Below are 25,084 nucleotides of genomic sequence, written 5' to 3'. Positions count from 1 at the left end.
AGCACTGACCTTTTGTACATGTGTTAGTCACTGTGAATCATGTGAAATGTTTGACCGCCCTTTACAAGGTGGAGATAAGCACAGACCGTTCTGCAACACTGACAACGACCGACGGCTGTTGGGGTTGTTGCTGTTGCTTCAGGGGCCGTGTGGCTGGGGCGGGGTATCGGAAGGGGCAGTTAAATACCTGAACGCTGAGGGAAATTGCCCGTACCTATATATTTTTGTTGTTATTGCAAGCAGCAGTGTTTTATTTGACAGCTTACTTCGAATGGCATATCCAAACTTGAGAACATTTCAAAATTCACCATGGACTTCATACTGCTGACTCACTGCAGAGACTAGGAGCTTGTATCCAGGCCAAAGGGGATTTATGTCCTCGACTTGATTTAATAGAGTGAGAGTCAGAAGAGTGGTACACTTTCCTTGAATACAGACAATATTCTTAAAAGCTGCTTATATTATGACTACATTTTATTTGATGAAGTAGTGAATGAGTGAAAGTGCTGGAGAGTGACTGAGTTAAGATCCTGACTTCCAGATGCAGAATGATAAAATGGTAATGGCTAATGACCCAGAGACAGTGGTGATGGACAAACAGCAGATCAGGGCGCTGCTGATAGATGTAGTAATCCCTAGTGGTCGCAACAACAGGAACAAGGAACACAAAAATCTTGAGAAATACCAAGAGCTGAAAGAAGAGCTCTGGAAGGTGAAGGAAAGAGTAGTTCCCATGGTAACCGGAGCACTAGGGGCCATGACCCCCAGACTGGGAGAACAACCACTGCAGACTGGGAGAACAACCACTGCAGACTGGGAGAACAACCACTGCAGACTGGGAGAACAGCTCCAGCAGACTGGGAGAACAGCTCCAGCAGACTGGGAGAACAGCTCCAACAGACTGGGAGAACAGCTCCAACAGACTGGGAGAACAGCTCCAACAGACTGGGCGAACAGCTCCAACAGACTGGGAGAACAGCTCCAACAGACTGGGAGAACAGCTCCAACAGACTGGGAGAACAGCTCCAGCAGACTGGGAGAACAGCTCCAACAGACTGGGCGAACAGCTCCAACAGACTGGGAGAACAGCTCCAACAGACTGGGCGAACAGCTCCAACAGACTGGGAGAACAGCTCCAACAGACTGGGCGAACAGCTCCAACAGACTGGGCGAATGGCTCCAGCAGATGTCAGGAACAACATCCATAATCTCCGTCCAGAAGAGTGAAGTTCTGGAAACATCTAAGATACTGAGCAGGACTCTGAAGCTCCAAAGCCTAGAAATAAATAGATGTATGTATTTATTTATAAATAGATGTTTGTATTTATTTTGTATATTTATGCACATAGATTTGAACCCATTATTATTTTTGAACCTTTGGATTTAAAATTTAATGGAGGTAGAAAAAACTAGCATTTTATACAAGGTCTCTAGAGAAAAATTGTAGGTCTTTCTACAAAATATTTTGTTTCTCTGGAGACGTTGTATGCAACACCACAATGTTTACATGACCTTATCATGTTTAACTACACTGCAGTTAGTCCCTAGAATGGTGTTCTTACATGCATACATACAATATTGCCATATCATATAATATTTATTTGCATTAATGTTTTCTGGAATATTGTTTATTTGTGTGTCACATAGTGTTTTTCATGTAAATACATGTTTGTTGGTCAAATCAATGACACATAAATTAAAGTACTTTTGTAAGTATATTTGGATAGGAGTGTTTGTTAAATTACCTAACTCAAATCAATTGTTGTTTTTTGTTATATGTATGTATGGCAATTAAATGTTTACTGTATAACTGTGGTTATATTACTAGAAAATTATTTCAATAGAAGTTCTTTACAAAATCACAACGCTTTTAGTTATATATGTTCAGAAAAAAAGCTCCCTTTGTGCCTTTGTCGATAACATACCTGTGTTTGTCTATATTATCTCCAACATCCATCAGCTTCCAGCACGTAGTTTGTGCCCATGAAAAAAGGTGGGCATTTTTTCAGTCTAAACATCTTAGGCTGGATAAGTTTTGCGATGCAAATCACAAGCTGTTGATATTCCAAGAGAAGACATATGACTTTGTTTAAACGTGTTTAGATTATACAGTGATATAGTGATATAGTGATATAGTCTGTCATACAGAATGGGTAATACAGATGGGTTTTAGAGCTAATGTAAGCTTAAATACTGGAAGAGTGTTTGCAGTTTCTCTTTGAGGAGATTATAGGCACACGGGCGTCCTGATCGACTGGAGCCAACAACGTTAGCTTCAATTCAGCCTGTTGGACGCTTGTATCCTTCGGTCTCTTTTCACCAGGTAGGACCTGTATGCATATAATCTGTAGTGTGGCGCCCTCTGGTGGCAAAACGCACACAGCGCACATACGGGTAAGTCAATTCAAAACAATTTCAAACAATTCATGATGGAGCGTGTTACCCTTTAGTTATTTTTTTAGACACAATAGTTAAAAAAAACAAACAAAACATTACTGAAAGAAAAAGAAGACGGTTTTGCGGGCCTTTTTCTTGAATTCGATTTTTATTGGTTATTGACAATCACGTGACCAAAACACTGTCATGGCGGCTGCCGCTGCAGTCCGAGCCAGCGTGGGGCTAACGTCAAGATTTGTTAAAGTCGCACCTGACTGCAGTATTTGTCCGTTTAATCGGCTAAATATCTGTAACAGCGCTATGTTGGGCTCTACGAGTAGCAGGTCGATCGACCGTTTCTCAGCACCAAACAGACAGCTGCAGACGTCGATAAGTGAGTCGACGGTCAAAGCTAGTATTTCTCAAGGTCTATTAGAATCTTTGTCCAACAAGAAGGATGAAGTGTGGGGTAGACGGTGTGTGGGGTAGACGATGTGTGGGGTAGACGAAGTGTGGGGTAGACGAAGTGTGGGGTAGACGGTGTGTGGGGTAGACGGTGTGTGGGGTAGACGAAGTGTGCTTGTTAATTTATTTTTGTGAGCAAGTGTTACTTGGTCTTACTCCCTAATAATCCAACAGGTTAAGAGTGAAACTTCAGTGCGTAACTCTGGCCATGCTCGGAGTAGTTTCATTAGGTTAGCTATCTTATTTCAGAATACTAAACGCGTTGCATTCACAGAGGACTGATGGCCATGGCCTGGACATCTGACCTGGTGTGTTCTCATTTCAGACCGGCACCAGAGCGACGAGGGGAGCTCGAAGATGGAAGAGACAGATCAGGATGTGTGCGTCCCTTCAGTTCTCTTTGACTTCAGATTCTTTTCTCGGATAACTTGTAACATTTTGCCAGTGAGACCTTACTGGAATACTCGTTAACCCATCGTGTTGTATCGACATACAAAACCCATCAAGCCGACTCCTGGCCAAGCCGTTCTTGAAAAACTCTCCCTTCCCATATTCATTATGTATTTTCAACTTCCCATATTCATTATGTATTTTCCCAACGTCTTCGGTACAGCACGAGTATGACACTTGTTTTCATTTGCGTCGTTCTTCTCTGAATCTCTTTTTGCTGTAGTATTAACGTGGTGTACATTGATCGGTCTGGACGGAGGATCCCAGTGAAGGCTAAAGTAGGAGAGAACGTCCTGTACCTGGCGCACAGGTACGGCGTCGATCTCGAAGGTGAGAGCTGGTTTTACGCCAGTCGGAGCCGTGGGGGTTTGGTCATTGTAGTTGTGTTGAGCATAGAAGCTAGGTTCACATTAACAAAGGGGAGGATGGCTCACAAATATCTGTAAAACAAAGAAGGTCTAAGTGGTAGATCAAGAATGAAAAGGCTCTTTCATATTTCATGACTATGATAATTTTGGGAAACAAGGCCCTGTCTCTCTAACCTGCTTGTTGTACAGACAAGTGTTTTGTCATTTTGGTGTGTCAGAGGATTGACATGTTTTACTTCAGGTTATTTTGTCTTAACACACATACTCCGCTATAAATTCCAAAATGAAGCAAAACACGAGCTTGGAATTACTAACTTGAGCTTGGAAATACCAGTATGGCACATCCAACATCAAGATGTGTGAGGGTAGCCTACACTGCAGAATCCTTTTACATTAGTTCATCCATCCCAAATCCGTTAATCCAGATTACAGTGCTGGTATTTGAACTTGTCCAAATTCTGATCCTGTTTTTTTTTTTTACTTCTCAGGGGCCTGTGATGCATCCTTGGCGTGTTCCACATGTCATGTTTATGTAAATAATGAGTACTATGATAAGCTACCTGAACCTGAGGAAAGGTAACACTGACCATTTTTGTGTCTGTTAAGATCAAACCATCCGAAATCTGAGCTTTCAAATATATTATGCAACAGTGACTCAATTTGATTCATATACAGGTGTTACAAATACATTGAATCACTACATGTGAATCAAATTCAGATAACATAGTGGTATAAAAATGTTTTGCATGTCATATACCAAAACTAATGCTGACATTAATATGATTGCCCACAATATGCTTTATAATATAATTCATTAGCAACCCATTAGATATGATGCATTCAATGACACCATCAATTATTAGCAGTCTTAATACATTGTTTTTAGTTTTCTGCTGTTTGATGGAGTATGCATGTAATATTCATGTATCCTTTAATCACCAAAGGGAGGACGACATGTTGGACATGGCTCCAATGCTACAGGAAAACTCTCGACTGGCTTGCCAGATCATTTTGACCCCCGAGCTGGATGGCATTGAGCTGACCTTGCCCAAGGTCACGCGGAACTTCTATGTAGATGGTCACGTGCCCAAACATCACTGAGAGGGGCGGAGCATAAAGGCTTGGAGTGAAGGACGAGGAAACATGGGAGACATCCACAACTCTTACACAGGAGCGAGGAGAAAAACAGAGAGCTCGCACTGAAACCTCAATCTTATTTATTTTTCTAGCGAGTGTCTGTAGAGTGTGGTAAATGGTGAATAGTTCTTTTTGAAAATGGGCCTTTTTCAAAAGAAATGGTGCATTATTTCCATGGATATGTGGACAGTGATACCATGTGGTGTCTATTTAAACAATCAAAAGGCTCTTAAAGGTCTTCTATGTTTGAAACTGTCCAAGTGTATGGATTTGCAAAGCAACACAGATATTTTGCTCAGCTGCCTCAGAAATTCTAGAATCAACCTCCAGATCGGTTGCGTAATTCCAGAATTTTCAAGGGTAGTGAAGGTGACATTCCTCGTTACACGCAACAGTTGGATGTACAGTTATGTTTTCAATTATTGTGAGTAGAGACCACAGTAACAATTACAGTTTGACACATCATAAGTGTTGGTTTAAACTCCTGACAAGCTGGTCCATGACATTTCATGACATTTTATGTAAAGCAGAACTGATTGTCGGGGTTAGGGTGGCCTGCATCATTGTCTTTTATGTTCATCTGGAAAACATACACAAGGCACTTGTACATTCTGTGGGGGATCATCTATTCGCACAAATTATGCAAATGCAGGTAAACTTTTTTTTTTTTTTTTTTTTACAGCAAATGCGTTCAATATTTGTTAAATAAAATGACTATCCTCACTGACGTGGTTTGGTCTCGAGTCAAGCCAAAAGGAACAAGAAACATTAAATAATCTATTGGCTAAAATAACGAGATTAAAGCAAGCTTGCGCACATACGTGGGAAATATTCATTGCAAGCTAAAATTTCGGTCTCCTGTGGACTTGGTTTGAAACCTGCAACACCTGGGCTCTTTGGATCACCTGACGCCACCGCCACGTGACCTTAAGTGTTTCCAAATTTGAAAGGTAAAGAAAAGGTTAGTCTGGGTCTTACAAAGGTTTAGTTATGACGCTTTTTCTTATTGTTAATTTGTATGAATGAATCTGGTCACAGGCCATTTTCGTGACTACCACGTTAAAATGATGTTTGTATATCCGGTTTTCCAGATATAAACGATTAGATTAGTGGCCTGTCTGAATTTAAAACCTCGTTTTCGATTTTGATTTAAAGCGGCGAATCTGAGGTAGAGAGAGCTCGAGACCGTTATGAGTCTCTTCAGACTTTAAATCGTAGTTTCTGAAAAGAATCTGACTGATGGATTATTGTGGTAAGTAATAACCTAAAGATGTTACAAATTTTAAAGATCTTTTCGTATTATTGGCTCGTTTAAAGAGTTTCAAGTTATACAGCATACATTCCCGGCTACTCTTGGATCGATCATAAATGTTATTTTTATTAATCGTTTTCTCTGTTTCAAATAAAATCCCATAAACTAAACGTTTATATGTACTTTATGGTATCCTGTCCAAAGTATTGACATTTAAGTAGATTATGATAACCTTCCAATACCAAGCCCCGCCTCCTCGGCTATCAGAAATATCACTGTAAAACTTCAAGCAGTTTTGTGGAGTGTTTTGCTACTGTTAGCGATGAAAACATTTTTGATTATGTTAAAATGATTCTCTCATTCTCATCAAAGAAACATGAGCTCAGGAGCTGACACTCAAGATGACCTCACAAATTCCCCTCAGAGTGCCAGAGAGAACTTGGGTCCTGAAGACCCTCATGTAACTCCGTCATCCATCTTATACCTTCTTCAGGAGGCCACCAAACTTGCTTCACCTGCTAACCAGCACCTGGATGCTAAGGGAATTGATGATGACTCCAAAGAGATTTCTGGGTCATCTTGTAGCTCTGCTCCCTTAAGCCAGAAAGTTAGTAACACTAATCCACAGCCTAGCTTGACTGGAGTTTTATCTATGCTGAACAGCGTTCAAGCCAGTTGCCCATGGGAAGTGATGAGCCTTATAAACCTTCAGTGTGAGAGGTTGCTGCACCCTGGACAATCACCTGGGGAAGATGGAGATCCCTGCAGTGGCATCTCGGACAACACTGAAGCTGAATATGGAAATGCTATGGAATGCACCTCTTGTCCTTCAGCTGTTCTACCTGATCCAATCTCTCCTAATGTGTCCTTTGGAAGAGTCTCTGCTGAAAATGATGTGAAGCCTAATGTTTGTTACTCCGTGATGCACATTATAGATGGCACTGACCAGTTACTGGTGAATCAAAGTCAGGATAATACCAGTGCAAAACACAAAGCTATAGATAATCTTGCAGAACTGATAGCGGAGAACACAGGATGCACTTTACCTTCAACCAGTGAAAGCAGTGAGAACTGTTTCCATGTCGAAACATCTGAGCTACCACTTGTAGCAAACCAAGTTGACCTTTGTGATCTGCCCCCAAAACAGTCGAACTTCCACATAGTAGAGGAACAAGGGAAAATGGTTAGTGCTTCATCTTCAGACACGCCACGAAGTCCAGCGTCTGAGATTCGTTCTGTTGACTTTACGTCAACTCTGGCTTTTGGTGACTCCAGCAAGTGCTGTACTTTCAATGCCTATGACGGCCCACAGCCTGAGATTACGGCGGTGTCTACAGCCACGCCACAGGCATCACGGGTAGATGGTCGTTCTCTATATACAACCGATCTGAACAATAATCAGGAAGGTGTTAAGGATAAGAAGCCCCAGGATCCTGAAGACTCGAAGACGGTCTCCTCTACTGAGCCAAGATGTCGTAGGCGGACACCCAGGAAGCAGGCTCACCCTGCCCGCAGCCCTGACCTCCAGGAGCCAGAGCTTCAGGGAGTCACCTTCAACATGCAGACAGAGCTGGACCACAGTACAGACCAGTGTCGGCTCCTTATCACCTCAAATTACAGGCAAGTTACTCTTCCCTTTGCACAGTGTAGCACTTGGTGTTGGATGATGTTGCCCCCCCCCCCTCCTCCTCTTAAAGCATTATAGCAGATGTGGCTGAATTGCTTGTGGTTTAATTCTGCTTATAGATGAACATATTCATCTCTAGTTTAGTGTTTTCTATGTCCTAACTAACCGGAAACAGCTAATGTGGCGCAAATTAAATTAAAGAACTAAATTGGCATAGTTCAAGCAAGAAATTAGTTTTTTTTAATAAAAAGCTGAGCGTGCAGCTGCTGCAGGGCCCCGTTCCACTGTGTGCTTCTCTCTGCTGTATTGAGCTGTGCAGACGTGGCAGGAGGAGCAGGGGCAGCAGGGGCAGGTCAACACAGAACTCGCAGCGCCCAAGCGGTTCTGAAGAGGAAAGTGACCCGGCGAGCCTTTCCAGTGAGTACCATCAACGGCCAGCAGGCGGGGCTCTGACAACAGACTTCAGCTCAGGAAATACTGGCGGTATAATTCATTTTGTAAATCAGGGGTTTCACAACTTGTGCATAATAAATAGCATAACAGTTGCAGGATGTGGCCAGGATTCACACCCCAAGTTCTAAAATATTTTTGGTGTAGGGGTTTGTTAGATCTGGTTAAGTATTTTTAAAAAAGACTACTCGGTAATCTGTCTTGACTGGATGTAAAAGCTGTGTGTTGGTTGTAAAAGTGTCCTTGGGTTCTGATAAAGGCCCTGTGTGTATCTTCACTCATTCATAATGGTTTGGGTGTTTTGTGACTGGTCCTCTTATGTCAATCTGCACCTGTAATAGACCAAGACATTTGAGGTCAATTCGGCATCCGTGAGCAAAAACATTTTTTTTTTTTTTTGAGCAAAAACATATTTAAAGGATGTTCAGTTTTAATTACTCAAGCAAGATATTTTAGTAAAATGTTTTTCGAGGTTTTCTGTGGTTTGAACAATGATATACATTATACTCTATACAAACCTAAAAACATTTTCCTAAAAGAAAAGCTTTTTCAAAAATGTCTTGTTCTTCAGAGAAGATGTGTGCGTCTTGCTGCACAAGGAAGACTCCACTGTGGCGAGATGCTGAAGACGGAACTCCTCTCTGCAATGCCTGTGGGATCAGGTGAGCACCCCGATACCTACGTCACCTTCTGGATACACTGCAAAACTTGTTATAGTGCATAGAAACTTCAGTCAGTTTAGTGTTGCATCACATGGAGCCCAAAACAACATTAAAGTCAGTTTTGAATATATTGGTGAGTTAAATTTTATTTTGCATTTTGAGATATTCAGGGTGTTTTTTTTTTCTAATCAGCACCTTCTTTTTGTTTTAAGACCTTTTTTTTATTTTCACATTTTCAAAGATTCAAAGAATGGATTGTGGTCCATTAAATGTTCTTTATTTGCAGAGGTGTCAATTCCAGGTTCAGAAAGTAAAAGTCCTCACCAGGATTTTGCTCAAGCTTGCTAGATTTTCTAATTAGTGCAATCCAGGTAAAATTAGTGGGCACAATCCAGGAAGCATGAGCAAAATCCTGGTGAGGACTTTTACTTTCTGAACCTGGAATTGACACCTGTGTTTATTTGTGGCAGGTATAAGAAATATCGAGTGCGCTGTCTGCAGTGTTGGAACATTCCCAGGAAGGAGGCCAAGTCCAGCTCCAAATGTCTGAAGTGTGGAGATGAACTTCATGTTGCCTCTCAGAACAAACGTGCTGGCTGGTAGTATTGGGCTCCTGAATCAACATCCACAACAAAGTGTCCATCTATGTTCTAAAGTTCTCTTTCAGTCCGGCCATTTCTGTAGTCATAGCACATCAGTTTCAATTGTAGAACTCTAGTCAGGTTAAGGATTCAATTGCCTTTTGGATGGAATGAGAATTTTTCCGGGTCTTGGCTCCAGTCGGCACACAAGTCTCGTTTCTCTTCTTTGGCCAGCTAACAGAAGCTCTCAAATCCGATTAGATCCTTTGTTTCCTAATTGATTGTGGGTTCGCAATCTACTGGTGTGTGACTAGTTGCTTGAACTAGCAATTTAGACTTCAAGGTAGATACTGGATATATGTTATACTGCCTGTCTTAATGTGGTTGTTCTCTTCCGTGGAACTGATGAAAGAGTGAACAGTGAGAATGATCTGAGGTCTGTGTACTACATTATCAAATGTATGTATGTATATATGTAATGCAGGAGCCCATCATATTTTACACCAAATGTATTTGTAATGCACGAGTCTGCCATAACGTTTAGACCATTGTCATTGGCATGTGCCATCTACAGAGGTTGTTGATGTGTGTAATTTGGATCTAGAGTATGTCTGTTATTTATGTGACTTTACATCTCTGCATCCTTCCTTGTGGCTTTGTTGTTCTCTTGCACTTAACCATTGGATCAGTTATTCAAATGTATTTATTGTTTAAAAATAGTTTTTCTGTGAAATTTGATTGTTAAATATATTTTGATGTACATTTTTGGTTCTTTATTCCACTCATTCACCCCTTAAAAATTGTGAGGCTAAAGTGTTTGTGTTTGGAGTGAATTTTGTGCAATCTCGCAGCCATGTGGTGTCTTATTCATCTTCACAAGTCCATAAGAGAGGACTTCTATGTCTATTTTACATTCACTGTAAAAAGGAAAAAAACGGTTTATTAGGTGTAGACCACAACGAAAGTACGAAAATAAAGTACGATGCCGGCTTTGCTGTAGGAGTCTTGGGCTGCTGGAGTAATACTGGGGCTACCCATGAAGTTCTTGAACAGTCCAACGTTCATGTCCTTCTGTCCTGTAAATCTAATTTCTTAAGGCCCAGCTGTTAACTAGATCTGTATAATAATAACTGGGATCTAAGGTAGGCTCATCTAATTTGCGTTTGTGTCGACTGAAGATCATTCATGTGGGAATAATAATCGAATCTAAAATGAATATTTGTTTAACATTTATTTCAACTCTACTCATCAATTCTACCTTTTCGTATTTTAATCGAATAAAGAACGATATGGTTGGATACATTTTAAGTATTTTAAATGAATCATTCAACACGGTGCCTTATTAATTATAAAACTATTAGTCTATGACCGGAAAGGTGGGCTATACTGCACTAGATTTATATATTTTGCTGTGCCAGAGCTTGACTTATATTATGTGAATAATCAACAAAGGTTAATCTGCATCTTTGAAAGTTCTGTGATTTATTCGAAATCCTGTCCATTTAAACATTTCAGCGACAAAACTAATTTTGCATTTGGGTACAAGTGTTTGAACTCGGGTGAACAAGAGTTTGGCTGATATTCAAATAAAATAAAAGCCATATAATGTATGTTAAGTTATGTTTAGGCGCACGGTTAACATCCACTCAAGTTGAATCCAGAGAGTAAATGAAACACTAGTAATTCGTATAGAACTGGGAAAACAACTAGTCTTTCGATAAAATGATATACAAGTCTAATTAGACAAGCATATTTTTGGAACATTTAAGATGCATCATGAAATGAACGAGCATTACGTGGTACGGTGTATTTTTAAGAATTTACTGGCTTTAAATGGAAAAGCCCACTGCTGGGACTGCACGTCTTGGATATTTTTGGTAGGAAGTTTAGTCTCTCCCTAAAAACTGCACCATGACATCATGTCCTGATCTAACGGGTAGGGTTACATGGAGAAAGACATCCTGAGACCGTTTCCCCTTCTCGGTTAGGAAGACGCTGTTCTGACCCATAACGTAAGATAAATGTCTTTGTTGGAGTCTCCTCGCACTTAAAACTTTGATATTTGAGTGACAGAGAGGCGGAACTGGAGCTCTGCTTTAACACTTTCTTTGGTCTCCGGTTTGAATTGGGCAAAGCTTTGATTCTCTTTTTTTGTGAATGAACTTGGCCAAGGCGAACCGAGGGCATCCGAACTGCTCAGATGTGATCCCGGCGACCCAGGCAGGTGGCACCAGCTCTGTTGAAGGATTATGATCCTGGATTAAAAGCTCCATGGAAGAGCCCGATATCGACGTTGTCGGAGACTTTAACGCGGATAATATCATTACAAATTCGCCACCAAGGAAGGCGAGAAGTGATTCGGGGGAGAAGGAGGGTGACAGTAACCCAAAGTGCACGTCCTCTAACACACGAGCGGTACCGGTGAAGCCCCCGTACTCGTATATCGCCCTCATCACGATGGCCATCCTGCAGAGTCCGAGGAAGCGTCTGACCCTCAGTGAGATCTGCACTTTCATCAGTCAGCGGTTCCCCTACTACCGAGACAAGTTCCCGGCCTGGCAGAACTCCATCCGACACAACCTGTCGCTCAATGACTGCTTCGTGAAAATGCCCAGAGAGCCCGGTAACCCGGGGAAGGGCAACTACTGGACCCTCGACCCAATGTCATCTGATATGTTTGAGAACGGCAGTTTTCTGCGCCGGAGGAAACGGTTCAAGCGGCCGCATTTCACGCTCGGCACGCCGAAGGAGATCCCGCTGGAGCTGCCCGCTTTTGCTTTTGGACCTCACGGGTTGGCCAGCGCGACCTTGCAGGTTCCCAGTTTAGATGTGTATCCGGTGGGAATGGACCGTCCTCCGAGTGCGTGGTGCAGCCCGGTTATCCCACCTGTCCGCAGCCTCTTACCTGCGCTCTCCTCGCTCCTGGCCCGGACCTCCACCGCCGGACTGAAGCGGAACCTGCCACCATCTCCGCACTCGCTCGGTTCCGATCCACTTCCCACAGGTTGTGCCGGTTCTCCGAGCCCCGTCCCACGCGTTTCGTTCTTGCAGGCAGCCGGGCTTCATTCAGCTGCAGTGCCGAGTTTTTACAGTCTTCAGCAGGAATACCACAAACTGCAGGTTTTACACAACTCCGCACTGCCTAGTAAACTTTTACTGCATCTCGGAGACGCTAGTAGATAATTCCGTCTTCAAGCAGGAATAACACGTCTCCTCTTCTGAGGTTTAAATTAACCAGCCATTCTTATGCAGGTACTAATGTTTTACAAAGCTAAACGTTTTAAAGCACATTTCATAAATACGTTTTGATCTGCGGTTTAGTTTTTCACAAATCTTTAGTTATGTTAACAACAAAAAGTCGTTTGGATATTAGCTATGTCGTTTTTATGTGTTGGACACAGTTCAAATTGATCAGAATGTTTGTGACGTTCAAGAGAAAAATAATTAGCATACTATTCACGTATGAATTTTTACATTTTTATTTTACATGACATTTGCATGTTTGATTTAGTTTACTGTCGTAAATTTTCATTTCAGGTTAAATGCAGTGATTTTTTTACTACGTGCTGTATAAATGTTTTTTATACGTTTCTAATCAAAGTACAGTTAGAAATGTCTAAACAATTTACGCAGCACGCTAGTGTCAACATTCTGGAGTTTACAGTAAAGGCCTTATGAGTCTTAAACCTTCTCTAAACGTTAGTAAGCTGATGCATCAGCACATACCAAATCTACAAATTTGCAGTTGTTTGGAAGCGTTTGAAGGTTCGACTTTTGGAAAAATTCAAATAACTGGAGGCTTATACTTCTGCAAAGAGTTCACTGGTAAAGAGTTTACTGGTGTTTACTGGTAAAGAGTTTACTGGTGTTTACTGGTGAGTTTACTGTCATTTTTGTTCTGCAGCAGTTTTGCGAATGTTTCTTGAAGGCTTTTGAATAGGACAGTTCAAAATGATGTGGTGCATTGATTTGTTAAGGTATTAACACATGTCCTTTGACTTCTAAGAGCTCATTTTACACAGCACATTAAACAACAGATTGAACTACCTGTTCTGTTTTCTCGAAAGTGAAGTCAAATATATTTTTAATTGGGTTCAAAATTGTTTTTTTGGTTATATTATTGAATTAAGTCACAAACAATAGTGTGATTTAATGTATATTTTGAAGGATAATTGGGTTACACCTTTATGTTTATTTTATTATTGTAATTTTTAACAGGATTTATTGTGATCGCCTGTGTTCCTTAAGGGAAAATAGAAGTCTGAGGATATTTCAGTTTCCAGTGTTTTCAGTCGTCCAATGAAAACTCGTTTTATATATATCACATTTATAAGAGGAGACTTTCAAATTCAAGTATATTTACATTGCTTTGATCCATATCATATAAGGGACTTGGCTTTTTAAATTTTACATCATTTTGGGTTAATTAAGATTCAACTAATTAAATAAATCTTTGTTCCTGCTTAAACTAATTGAATATTGGTCTTCATTACTTTTAAGTTATATATCTGAGCAACACAGCTGCAGAAAAGAACGACCTCTTGCAAAGTCAAGGTGCCACAAGAATACTTTGGGGATACAATTTGGGAATTCAGGTTTTATTAATGAGGGGAGGTTGTTGAACACATTGGCTTGTAATTGTAATTGAACGGTTCTTGTGTGTAGATCTGCATCAAAAATGTGTTCAGTGTTATGAGAATTTCACCGTGCATAACTCCTCTGAAATGAGCTGCTGTTGGATTGTTGAATACATAAGGGTGCAATTAGTCTGTACTGTTGTATTATAGATATATAATGTTTTTTTTTTTTTTTGTGGAAATTAACTTGATGGCAAACAATCTTTTTTATCACACAAGAAGAAAAACCTATAGGACTGCGTACATATAAGCGTCTGTGCAGTCCACGTCTCTCTGAAAACTCTGGAGTAGATCTGAAACCAGTGAAAAATGTTGATGTTTGACTTTTGGAGATTTGTGTGTGCGGGAGGCAGGAATTCACACCCAAGGATTTCTGCATTCTTTCACACCGTCCCGTGTGTACCCGTAGACGGCCTGAATCAGGAACACATGCAGCGGGCACGGGCAGCCCGACTGCCCTCTTCTGGGGCATATCACATACATATGGGCCTCCAGGCTTAAAGCGCAATTGAATTTGTATCTTCTGGATATATGGGTGATGGTAATGTTGCTTTGGATGTGATTCAATACTGTTTGCTGTTATGGCCAGCAGCTCCGTGGTGCAGTTTGAACCCCCCAACTCCTGAGATGGTGGCCTTTAACCAAACTGGACTGTTCCTATTGCAGCGGTTGGTTGTTTGACCTGTGTTTGTACTGTCAAGCGCGGGGTGTTATTGGATTTGTGGGATTGGCATATTTTTAAAGAGGAGTCTGAGCGTCCCTAGATGAATAATGTTTTCCAGAATACTTTGGCGTCTCTTCTGAAAATAAACAGCTCAACGAGGTGTTGGTTTCTTTCTGAGTCTTAAACCTCAGATGAGTTGCATGTTTGTGAAGAAGACAGAAGTCTGTATGGTGTGTTCTTTCCTGCATAAATAGGGTAATACTTTATAGCAGTATATTATAAAGTATATAAAGTTTGATACTTTATGGCATTTGTTAATCATTTGTGAAGTCTCTGAGATGGGCATGGGGTCTGTTTAGAGCCCTTTGATGGAGCGGCCGAGTGTACACACATGAACACACTGAAGAGTGATTGAAGAGTGATGCAGGTCTGGTTACACCTGACCAAACAAACCAATCCATACACTGTACACTTGTGAGGAAAGGAGCATTCTCTCTCTCTCTCTGTTGCTCTTGCTCTCTGTCTCTCTCTCTCTCTCTCTCTCTCACACTCTCTCTCTGTCTCTCTCTCTCCAGTCTCTCTTGCCTCCTTCCACATAATTTTGCATATGTATGTATCAAAATGGAAAATTTGTCACTTCTAAGCTTGTGAAGACGCAGGAATTGCTCTGTTAACTCCATCTGTGGGCGTCTTGGGATTAGACATGACGTTAATCGTGGTCTGAAAGGTTTTGAATGACACGGAAATGAATATTCAATTTCTGAACTGTCTGAGTATCCACTGCAGGGCACATGAAGCTCGTATCCCAGCAGGTCTTGCCCTCGGGCCGCTCTGATCATGTTAAACAAGCGTTCCATCCTGTTATTCATTTATCTTTTCCCTCCTCTGTTAGTGCTGCCACATCTGTGAACGTTCACTGCTGACCAGACCAACTGTGGCGTAAGTGATCTCAGCCTCGGACGGACTCAACTGGAAACTTTTGGCCACTCGTTCCTGGGCTGCTGCGGCCAGCGTGATTTGCATTTGGTTCTAAAACTGTTAGACAGAAGTGTTGCCGATGAGGAACTGCTCTCGAACTGCTTCGTCTTCACACAGAGGCTGTTGTGCTGACAAGCTCAAGTACACGAAATAACATTAGGGGAGTTTACTGAGTACAGTGTGGCCTCGGGAAGAAGGTATCTCTCTCTCTCTCACACACACACACAAAGTGGGCTGTTAATCGGTAAGTCTCTCTGTGTTTGCTGTGGCTGGGGTCCATAGCCTGCGTCTTTCTGTCTTCGCTTCTCTTGCCAACCTCTCCACCCATTTTTAAGACTTATTCAATTATAATCTCCACCCCCTTCACTTTCTCTCTCTCTCTCTCACTCTCTCTGTTGTTCCCCACAGGGCCCATTAAACTCTATCACCCAACTGCAGTGTTTTACAGGACCATCTACACGACTTAAGCATGTGGGTGATATGATGAAGTGTGTGTGTGTGTGTGTGTGTGTAGGAAAAGACCCCCCTGGCAGTGCTGCGGGCAAGATGACAGTGACATATAGCAGGGAAGCCACCCAGAAGGGCATTCAGCTCACAGTAAAGGCCTTCTGCAGTGGGGGGAGAGAGAGAGAGAGAGAGAGAGAGAGTGTGTGTGTGTGTGTGTGTGTGTGTGTGTGTGTGTGATGGGGAGAGAGAGATGGGGATAAAAAGCTGTGCTACAGAAAGAGTTGTTAGTGGACAGCAGGACAGCAGAAAGAACGAGAGAAAGAGTGATGTTTTACAGACAGAAGAGTTGCTTGTGTTGCTTTAATCGAGCTCTTCTGTTTAAGATGGCCTGCTCAAATCCGCACCGGCTGCCTGATTTATGTACAGCTGATGATTATATATGTTGGCTATTATCTCACTGACCATAACGAAATGAAACTACAGTGCAACCTCTGAAGTTTATATGTTTGGACATGCTGTATTATTCAGAATCATTTTATTTACCACCAGCCCATTTGCTTGATTTTATTAGATGACTGTAATTTAAAATCTTCAAAGCCTAAGACCACCTGGTTTGTATAGGTAGTTGGCCTCAGTGTGTGTGTGTGTTTTCTTTGAATGCATACACACATGCACACTTTGTCCTTTCGTTTTTTTACCCTCCGCACATCAAACGTGTCCAGGACATTCAAGGTCGTGTGTGGAAAGTGGGACAGCAGCGTTTGTGTCCAGCGCGTGGTCCGGGCTTTTTGGCCGCTGTAGGGTAACGAAGCCCGACCCTCTCGTGCGCTCGTGTGGGCGAGCGGCTATGGGCGGCGCTGGATCTGAGGCTCGAGGCGGGCGCCCCAGCAACGGAGCGCGCGGAGACGAGATCAAAGTGATCGCGGCGGCGGAGACGACCGTGGCCGCTTCTGACGCAGTTTCACGGCACTGCTTGGGAGCCAGGCTGTCGTGGTGGACCACACCGCTCTCATCTGAGTACTGCATAGCCGACACACGCACACACACACACACACACGCAAGCACGCACACACACACACACACACACACACACACACACACACACACACACACACACACACACACACACACTTCTGCTGTCCGCTGGTGTCACTAGCCTTTCATTTTCTCTTTCTTTATTTTCTTCCTCGTAACTGTTGCTTTCTGTATCAGTTTGCATTCATGTCTCTCTCCTTCCATCTCTCTCTCTCACCCCCCTCTCTCTCTCTCTCACCCCCCTCTCCCTCTCTCTCACCCCCCTCTCTCTCTCTCTCACCCCCCTCTCCCTCTCTCTCACCCCCCTCTCCCTCTCTCTCACCCCCCTCTCCCTCTCTCTCACCCCCCTCTCCCTCTCTCTCACCCCCCTCTCCCTCTCTCTCACCCCCCTCTCCCTCTCTCTCACACTCCCTCCCTCCCTCTGCCTGCCACCCATGCTCTTTGGTGAGTGTGCTGTTTATGGATGTGCTTTGGTGGTCCTGGAGTAGGCTATATTTTTGCTGTCGTTTTTTCTCTTGTTCCTTTTTTTTATAGCAAACACAAAATTGTTCCTAATTCTTCGCTGCTGGAGGGTGCTAATTTGTGGCTTTTGGCTCAGCGCAGTCTTCTAATTGAAAAAAGCTGCTCCCTCTCTTTCTCTCTCTCTCTCTCTCTTTCTCTCTTTCTCTCTCTCACCTCACACACACACAGACATTTTAATCTCGACATTCTTTCTTAGGAAACTTAAAGAAGAATGACTGTCAATTACAATTTAAGTATCACTTGAGGTAAAGTGATTATATAAACTACAGAGTCCTTACAGCATTTTGCTACATGTTAAGCATCCATAAAGGAATTGAAGTACATTTGCCTAAACGTATAAAACTGCAGGGTTGGAGAGGGGAGTAGCGAGAGTGTGTGTGTGTTTTATAGTACATCATTGCTGTTCTTTGGCCTTTTTCCAAACAGGTGTGTGTGTGTGTGTGTGTGTGTGTGTGTGTGTTTGTGTGTGTGTGTGTGTGTGTGTGTGTGTGTGTGTGTGTGTGTGTGTGTGTGTGTGTGGAAAAGGGTGTATTCAGTGCATCTCCCCCTGGGCTCTTTTGGGTTGTTGTGCACCGTGGACCCATAATTATGCTGACCTGTGCCTCATAACTTTGCCTTTATGCCTGCACTGTGAGTTCAGCACAGTAACCACCCTGACAGGTGCTGAAGCCTCAAAACAGGGAGAGAAACATGTGCGCTCAGAGGAGTGTGTGTGTGTGTGTGTGTGTGTGTGTGTGTGTGTGTGTGTGTGTGTGTGTGTGTGAAATGTGCAATATTTGTCAATTGTGATTTTTCACCACAATCGAAACTTGTCCTCTACATTTACCCATCTGTGCAATTAAAACACACACACTAGGGGGCTGTGGTGTCTGTGGTGCACACGTGCCCAGAACGGTGGGCAGCCCTAGTGCGACACCCAGGGAGCAGTTGGGGTTAGGTGTCTTGCTCCTTTAGTCATGGCCTCAGGCATGGGAATCGAACCCACGATCCTCCGGTCACAAGACCAGTTCCCTACAGTTCCCTTCCCTCACAGGACCAAGACTGCCTCACACTGTGTGTGTGTGTGTGTGTGTGTGTGTGTGTGTGTGTGTGTGTGTGAGTGAGTGAGTGACTGCACATCACTGTGATGGAGTGTGACTCAGACAATGAAAAGGAAACAAAGAAAAGTATGTGTGTAACGTGTGTGTGTGTGTGTGTGTGTGTGTGAGAGAGAGAGGGGGGGGGTAAGCAGAAGTGAGGTAGGTGAAGGCGATGTAAAGCCCCCCCCCCCCCCCCCCCCCCCCCCCTTCCCCCCCAAAAAAACGATTACTGTGTTTTGACTGCTGATGGCGCAGAGGTGAGTTTATTTAAACGGCGGATGTAAAAGGCAGCTGGGTCGCCACGTGGCAGCCCGGGGGCATGGCATTACTCCTTCCCAGGGACAATTACCCACTGTTAAAGAACCAAAGAACCACCATGCAGTCATACACACACACACACACACACACACACACACACACACACACACACACACATACACACCAGCGAACAAAAGAGGAAAGGAGCTTTGGAAAGGATTGAACTCTCCACAGCACGATTCTGTTTATTTGAACATACATTTCCTGTTACAGATTTAAAAATGACATTTTATTTGCGTTTCCTTCAATGTCTTTTTCTTTCATGCTTGCCTGCTCTTGTCCCCTCTACTTATTTCTTCGCTCTGTTCTGTTAATCCAGTGAGTTCCACATCATGGTCTAAAGTAAATAACGTTTCCAGCGCCAAATCACAGAACCCTCGCTAATGCAGAATGATGCCGTGCTTGGCCATAATTTGTAAGTGTGCTTACTCACTACCGCTTAAAATGAAAGGAAGAAACTCCGAGAGGCCTTTCTAGCGGACTCCGTGTGTCTGAGGGAGAGCAGTAAACCGAGAGCTTCTCGGTGTAAACTGGGCTCTTCTGAAGCGCACTTCAGTGAGGCTGTAAACCAGGCCTGGTGGGAGGAGACAGCGAGAGGGAGGGAACATTGTGCACAAGTGCACACTCCATCCTGCCTACTCTGTGGCTCCCTCGCTCCCTACGTCCCCTGGGCCCTGCACAGATGGGCCGGGAGTGGGCTTACTGGGATTTTTTCATAACGAGGTCATGTTGACGATCCCACACACCAGGAAAGACTGCAGACCACCCTGGCCGGCTTGCACTTAGGCAAACACACCCACGCTGCTCCTGCTCCTTCTGCCTGTCTCACTGATACTTGCGTGGCCAACCTTCCTTGCACTCTGCCCTATTTGTTGTCTTGGTGTTTGAGCTACACATTTCAATCCTTGCCTGCTACAGCTAATGGGTTCTTCACGCATGCCGAACTCTTACGCATGTAGAACTCAGGTCAAACGAATGCCCTCACTGATAGAAACTTCCGTCTCTGTTTCTTTTCCTCAAACAATAATATCCATTTTCAATAAAAACTGCGTCTTTGAGGGCCACGACACACAGTTGTTAGATGAATAAAAGGCACACGAAGGCTGAAGTGTTTAATGTGAGTGACAGTTTACTTTAGATCCAACACAAAAATGAGTCCCAAGGCCGTGTATGAGTTCAATATGGTCCTTTGGGCTGGAACTGCCTAGCACGTCTTCAGTCTGTCAGGAAGCCAGCGCCGTCTGAAGCAAGTTCTCCGCCGTCAGCGTTCAAACAAAGGCGGGATTCACTTAATAAAGTGGAAACACAATAAGAGAGAGGGGAACGACAACATAAGTACACATGTGCGGAAGATTCTTTTGCAAAAGCAAAAACATGACCCTGTTTAGAAAGACAGAGCTCTGAAGTCGGTCCATCTGGGAGACAGATCCGTTACAGACTTGTGATCGCTGAAATCGAACCTTTCCTCTTCTTGGACGTGTGAGAGGAGAAATATGAGGGGGGCCCATTGCTTGCTTTACAGTCCTCGTCTCTCGAAGCGGAGATGCAACGTCCCGCACACTTGGTCTCTGATAATGGGACTGCCAGTTTGGATCTGACGTGTTTCTTCAAGCTTACAGTGATTTCTGAGAAAGACGGTTCTGAGCCAAGATCACTTTTCAAAATGTTACTGAGATGTTGGCATAGCCTAACAAATGTCCTTCCCTGTAGTATCTATTTTGTTACTGAAGTGATGCACCGTGGTATTGCTTGTATGAAGTCTAAATTCATGCTTGGATATTTTTTCTAGAATTTAAAACGAGTATTCGAAACGAGCTACTTCTATCAGTTATAGTGAGCTAATGCATACGTTCACGCATAAACATCATCTCGTATTTCAAAGCGTCAAATTGGCACATGGGTTCTGACTAAAGGCTGCTAGGCCTGTGTGTGTGTGTGTGTGTGTGTGTGTGTGTGTGTGTGTGTTAGATGAAGCCGTCATTGTGTCGGAAAGGCGCTGGTTCGTGACTGTCAGGAGAGTGACGCTCCTTTTGGCTGCAGAGTGACCACAGCTGGACGCTGTTGGTTTTGGACTGCACGATCAATCAGGCCACGACCATCAGCATCTTCTGTACAGAGAGACGCATGTGGCAGCTAAAACTAAAGTTTATTCCATATATACAAACCTTATGCCTGATCTAAAGCATCGCTGCAAATGTACACTTTAATAAGCACTTTTGTTTCCAGAACGTTGGCCTGGATTAAATTGGATTTTCAAAGATAAATCACAGAAACGAGGGGATACAGACACTGTGAACATGTATTTCCTGTAACTGCCAGTCAGAACCAAGAACTTGAGGTATAGCAGCTAAAGAAAACGTTTGAGCTAACACTGCTAATGCTCATCCCGTTGTCTCTTCACCCCTGCACGTGGGATTAGTCTAAAACCACGATTAAGAATTTAAAGTGTAGAATTTCGGCTTTAATTCAATTAATCAGAGATGTAGTCAAAACAACAAGAACTGTGTCCCAGGCTGATTGCTTACAGACTATGTATGTACTGCAGTTGCAGCTATGACAACCATGACAGAGAGGGTGAAAAGTCTATAAAGTTTAAAAAGAGCTTTTAATTATTTGGATTGTACTATGCTCATGACTATAAACCTCACTGTGAGTGTACGTTAATATGTATTGTTACTTTGTATGAAATTAGGTTAATCCTACTGCTGACCAGTGTAAGTGTTAAAGAGGCTACTGTGTACGGCAGTTTTCCACAGTGACAGCCACTAAGTAGTTATCAGTAAGTAAACCGTCATTAGGCACGTGTGTTTAATTGATCCCCTTTGTTGTATAAGCTATAGACACGAAAGAAGGAAGAGTTATTAGCTGTCGAATGGATCTGTCATGTACGGCGTGACATTTGCTCTTCAGGCGAGGGTCTAAGGACGAACACGAGGCCCTCAGATGCCTCTCACGTGACGTGACTCCGGTTTCCCGCTGCTTTACCTCGCGCACAACGTGCACCGGGGCTTTCCACGTCCTACCGAAACGGCACCGGGGCGGTGTAGGCTGCACGTCCTACCGAAACGGCACCGCTGTGGTGAACACGTCGTCGCCGCACTTCACATTGACGGCATTCTCTCGGTTTCTTTTGCATTGGCCTCGTCAGTATTCACTCCTGTCACATATAATTACTTCTTCTAATCGACCTTCTTATATGCTAATAAATACATTTCCTCTCACCAATAAACAAAGTGGAAACAGTCTGTTAATCTAATAATATATCAGATTTTGTTTTACGGAAAAAATCAAAACTGACTTGGGAACAGTTCTGGAATCGGTTAATTTTTTTTTTCTTTTGTTGAGGTTTTGTTGCTGATGTCACCAAACATTTGTTCATATTGCAGCGAGTGAGGGAGATAAGATGACACTCCGCTGATGGGTATGTGAGTGGATCATATTCATCTGTTACATATTGTAAATTCAAGCCCAGTAATTGTGTTGGAATATTTTGGTCATTGATTCTTTTTTCACAGCTCTGGGAGATCTGGATAAATATCAAAGTTAATTGCACCATGTAATAGAAGAATCAGCAGGAACAACGGTGGTGTTTTATAGTTCCAAGACTGAACATTTCTCAGGTAATCTCCATGTGGAGTTGGTTAGTTATCCACACAAACAAACAAAGGCTTTCTTGTTTACTTGTTTTGAGCGATTAGTGTTGATTTTTATAGACCATCTTTGCTGGAGAACTTTGTGGGCCTGATGTGATTCGTTCCTCATCACCTGAGTCAGAACGAACGAACGCCTGTTGGAACCGAAGGTGCCTCCATTGTCCGGTTGAGAAGCGGAGAGAAATCCCAGCCTGCCCCAGTGCACAATGACGACTAAAGGAAACACCTTCTCCAACGTGCACCGGTCGGCTGGAGCAATGTGGGCAGGTTTTTTGCGCATCACGTTTCGTTCATTAACTTTAAAGGCTATGTCTTTCATCAGGACTTTACGAGCTCAAAAGAGCATGAGCCACAACCTTTACGCTGTGTGGAACAAGCCTTGGCCTACACACACTTAAACCCCTCACCACATGAGTGTGTACACACATGCTAGCACACGTGCTATACACACATGCACTATTTATATGAGCTTGTACACATAGGCAGACTTGTATAGCTTACACACACACACACACACACACACACACACACACAGGACTTGTCTGCACTATTTTGAACCCACTTGTTTACCGCACGAGTGTATTCGTATGCTTCTTTGCCAAAGGTCTGCTTTCACACACACGCACACACACTCTCTCTCTTCCTCTCTCTCACTCTCTCTCTCATTTGTTCACCAGACATCTCCACTTGTCCACAGACTCACGTGCCATGGATAGGCACACACTCTCACCACAGAAGAGGCACAACAGAAATGTTTTAATGGGAAAAAGATGAGAGTGGTTGGGGAGGGGGGCACAGACACACACACACACACACACACACACACTCCTTAAGAACAACATGCTTATTTTACACACATGTAAGCGTCTACCTCTGGGGCACTATTCCAGAGTGGCCAGTGAGTGTGTTCTCTTGGTGTTCATTTCCCCTGTGTGAGAAACAGGCTTCTGTAGGACCACAAATTCCAGGACTAAAAAGAGTTTGAGTAAAAAAGGTTAAAGAATTTGTCCAATTTCACTTGGGGAAAAAGTCACCTCAGGATAAATGACTACATTAATATTTCCAGCTGTCTTTGATTTCGAGGCACTTAAAGGGAGGGAGGGACCCGGTGTGTAGGACCACAGGGGAGCGCTAGCCATCATATCAAAAATGATTATCCTTATTTTAATTGCACGTCCCTTTTGGGCATCTGTATCCACGCGCCTCCCCTTCTGTGTCCCCCACAGAGTCCCAGTATTAATCCTGACAACGAAGGGCCTGTCTTATGATCACTCACTGCATCTGGCTGCCTCTCGTCTTTTTTTCTAGCCTGACGTTTTCTTTTATAGCGCACATGACGTGTGTTTTATGTCAGTGCCAAGCATCTCAGACACTAACTGGCTGAAATAAATCTTTGTCCATGTGTGTACCTCCTCCGGCGGAACTTCATTCTGACAGCAGTCCTTTGATGATTTGGTGTTTTGTTGAAAACACTCGTAGATGGAGTGTTGGAATCTAAACGATTACCGTTGGTGGAGTGCGTGTCGTGTCACGGTTCTTCTCTCTCGGATCTGACGGGGAAGAACACGCTGACTCTGCACTTCTGATGGAAACTTTAGACGTGATTCTGTTTTTTCCTCCACGCTGTGCTGGGAGTCTCCAACGCCGGACCGTGAGGCTACGCCAACACCCCACCAGGGCTCTCCTCCGTCACGCCGTCGTTCTGTTCTGAACTATTGTTCTTTTAATTTCTCCTTCTATATCCACTATTCTTTCCATTTTTAAAACTCTAGGCAACATCTGCATGACAGATGTGTGTGTGTGTGCGTATGAGTGTGTGTGTGTGTGTGTGTGTGTGTGTGTGTGTGTGTGTGTGTGTGTGTGTGTGCGTGCGTGCGTATGAGTGTGTGTGTGTGTGCATGTGCAAGTTCTCTCTTTCTTTCCGCACCCTTTCTCCCTATCTCTCCTGCACCCCGCCTTTTTTTTGGAATACGAGCACAGTGTTAATCCCTCGCTCCTTTACCTCACGTGGACCACCCACCTCAACAGCCCCACATGTACATCCACAGTTAGAGCATAGCGCCCCCTCATGGGCTGAAATGGACCCGCACTGAGCAGCAGTCATGCACAGTGGGCGCACCTGAAAGCAATAACTGCAGGAAAATGTTTCGTACCATCACTTACCAGCTGTGTGTGTGTGTGTGTGTGTGTGTGTGTGTGTGTGTGTGGGCACATCTGAGTAAGGACATTGAAATGGAGAGGAAGGCTGGTTGCTCTCATTCACTCTCTCTCTCTCTCTCTCTCTCTCTCTCTCTCTCTCTCTCTCTCTCTCTCTCTCTCTCTCTCTCTCTCTCTCTCTCTCTCTCTCTCTGGCAGTGTCTACTCTTTTTCCTCTCTTTTTCCG

At 43.4% G+C, this 25,084-nt stretch overlaps 3 protein-coding genes and 1 long non-coding RNA gene across 7 annotated transcripts; all 4 read left to right on the top strand.

The window, feature by feature from the left end:
* Positions 1–2,583: 2,583 nt before the first annotated feature.
* fdx2 (ferredoxin 2) lies at positions 2,584–5,468 on the top strand. Its single transcript, XM_077015781.1, has 5 exons — positions 2,584–2,770; positions 3,167–3,221; positions 3,515–3,621; positions 4,148–4,235; positions 4,604–5,468. Exons 1-5 carry the CDS (start codon positions 2,584–2,586, stop codon positions 4,758–4,760), a joined length of 594 nt encoding a protein of 197 aa, XP_076871896.1. The 3' UTR covers positions 4,761–5,468.
* A 192-nt stretch (positions 5,469–5,660) lies between these two features.
* Positions 5,661–10,617, top strand: zglp1 (zinc finger GATA like protein 1). 2 transcript variants are annotated; one of them, XM_077015779.1, is made up of 5 exons: positions 5,661–5,746; positions 6,421–7,668; positions 7,995–8,092; positions 8,697–8,787; positions 9,258–10,617. In XM_077015779.1, the coding sequence occupies exons 2-5, from the start codon at positions 6,425–6,427 to the stop codon at positions 9,388–9,390; spliced, it is 1,566 nt and encodes a 521-aa protein (XP_076871894.1). In that variant the 5' UTR covers positions 5,661–5,746; positions 6,421–6,424; the 3' UTR covers positions 9,391–10,617. The 2 variants fall into 2 exon arrangements, with proteins under 2 accessions (XP_076871894.1, XP_076871893.1); XM_077015778.1 differs by lacking the exon at positions 5,661–5,746 and adding an exon at positions 5,757–6,048.
* A 578-nt stretch (positions 10,618–11,195) lies between these two features.
* Positions 11,196–17,161, top strand: LOC143522086 (forkhead box protein D2-like). 2 transcript variants are annotated; one of them, XR_013132914.1, is made up of 2 exons: positions 11,196–12,620; positions 15,562–17,161. XR_013132914.1 is itself a non-coding variant. In XM_077015780.1 (1 exon), exon 1 carries the CDS (start codon positions 11,640–11,642, stop codon positions 12,549–12,551), a length of 912 nt encoding a protein of 303 aa, XP_076871895.1. In that variant the 5' UTR covers positions 11,198–11,639; the 3' UTR covers positions 12,552–13,836. The 2 variants fall into 2 exon arrangements, 1 of the variants encoding a protein (XP_076871895.1); XM_077015780.1 differs by lacking the exon at positions 15,562–17,161 and having other exon boundaries at positions 11,198–13,836.
* Positions 17,162–19,652: 2,491 nt separating this feature from the next.
* LOC143522084 (uncharacterized) lies at positions 19,653–23,489 on the top strand. 2 transcript variants are annotated; one of them, XR_013132912.1, is made up of 3 exons: positions 19,653–22,469; positions 22,564–22,668; positions 22,823–23,489. It is a non-coding gene; the product is annotated as an uncharacterized LOC143522084 (long non-coding RNA). The 2 variants fall into 2 exon arrangements; XR_013132913.1 differs by having other exon boundaries at positions 22,762–23,489.
* The last annotated feature ends 1,595 nt before the right edge of the window (positions 23,490–25,084 follow it).

Source organism: Brachyhypopomus gauderio, chromosome 8 (assembly GCF_052324685.1).
Source record: "Brachyhypopomus gauderio isolate BG-103 chromosome 8, BGAUD_0.2, whole genome shotgun sequence".
Taxonomy (NCBI): domain Eukaryota; kingdom Metazoa; phylum Chordata; class Actinopteri; order Gymnotiformes; family Hypopomidae; genus Brachyhypopomus; species Brachyhypopomus gauderio.
The sequence above is the reverse complement of the archived record's forward strand: the minus strand, read 5'-3'. Positions and strand labels throughout refer to the sequence as shown.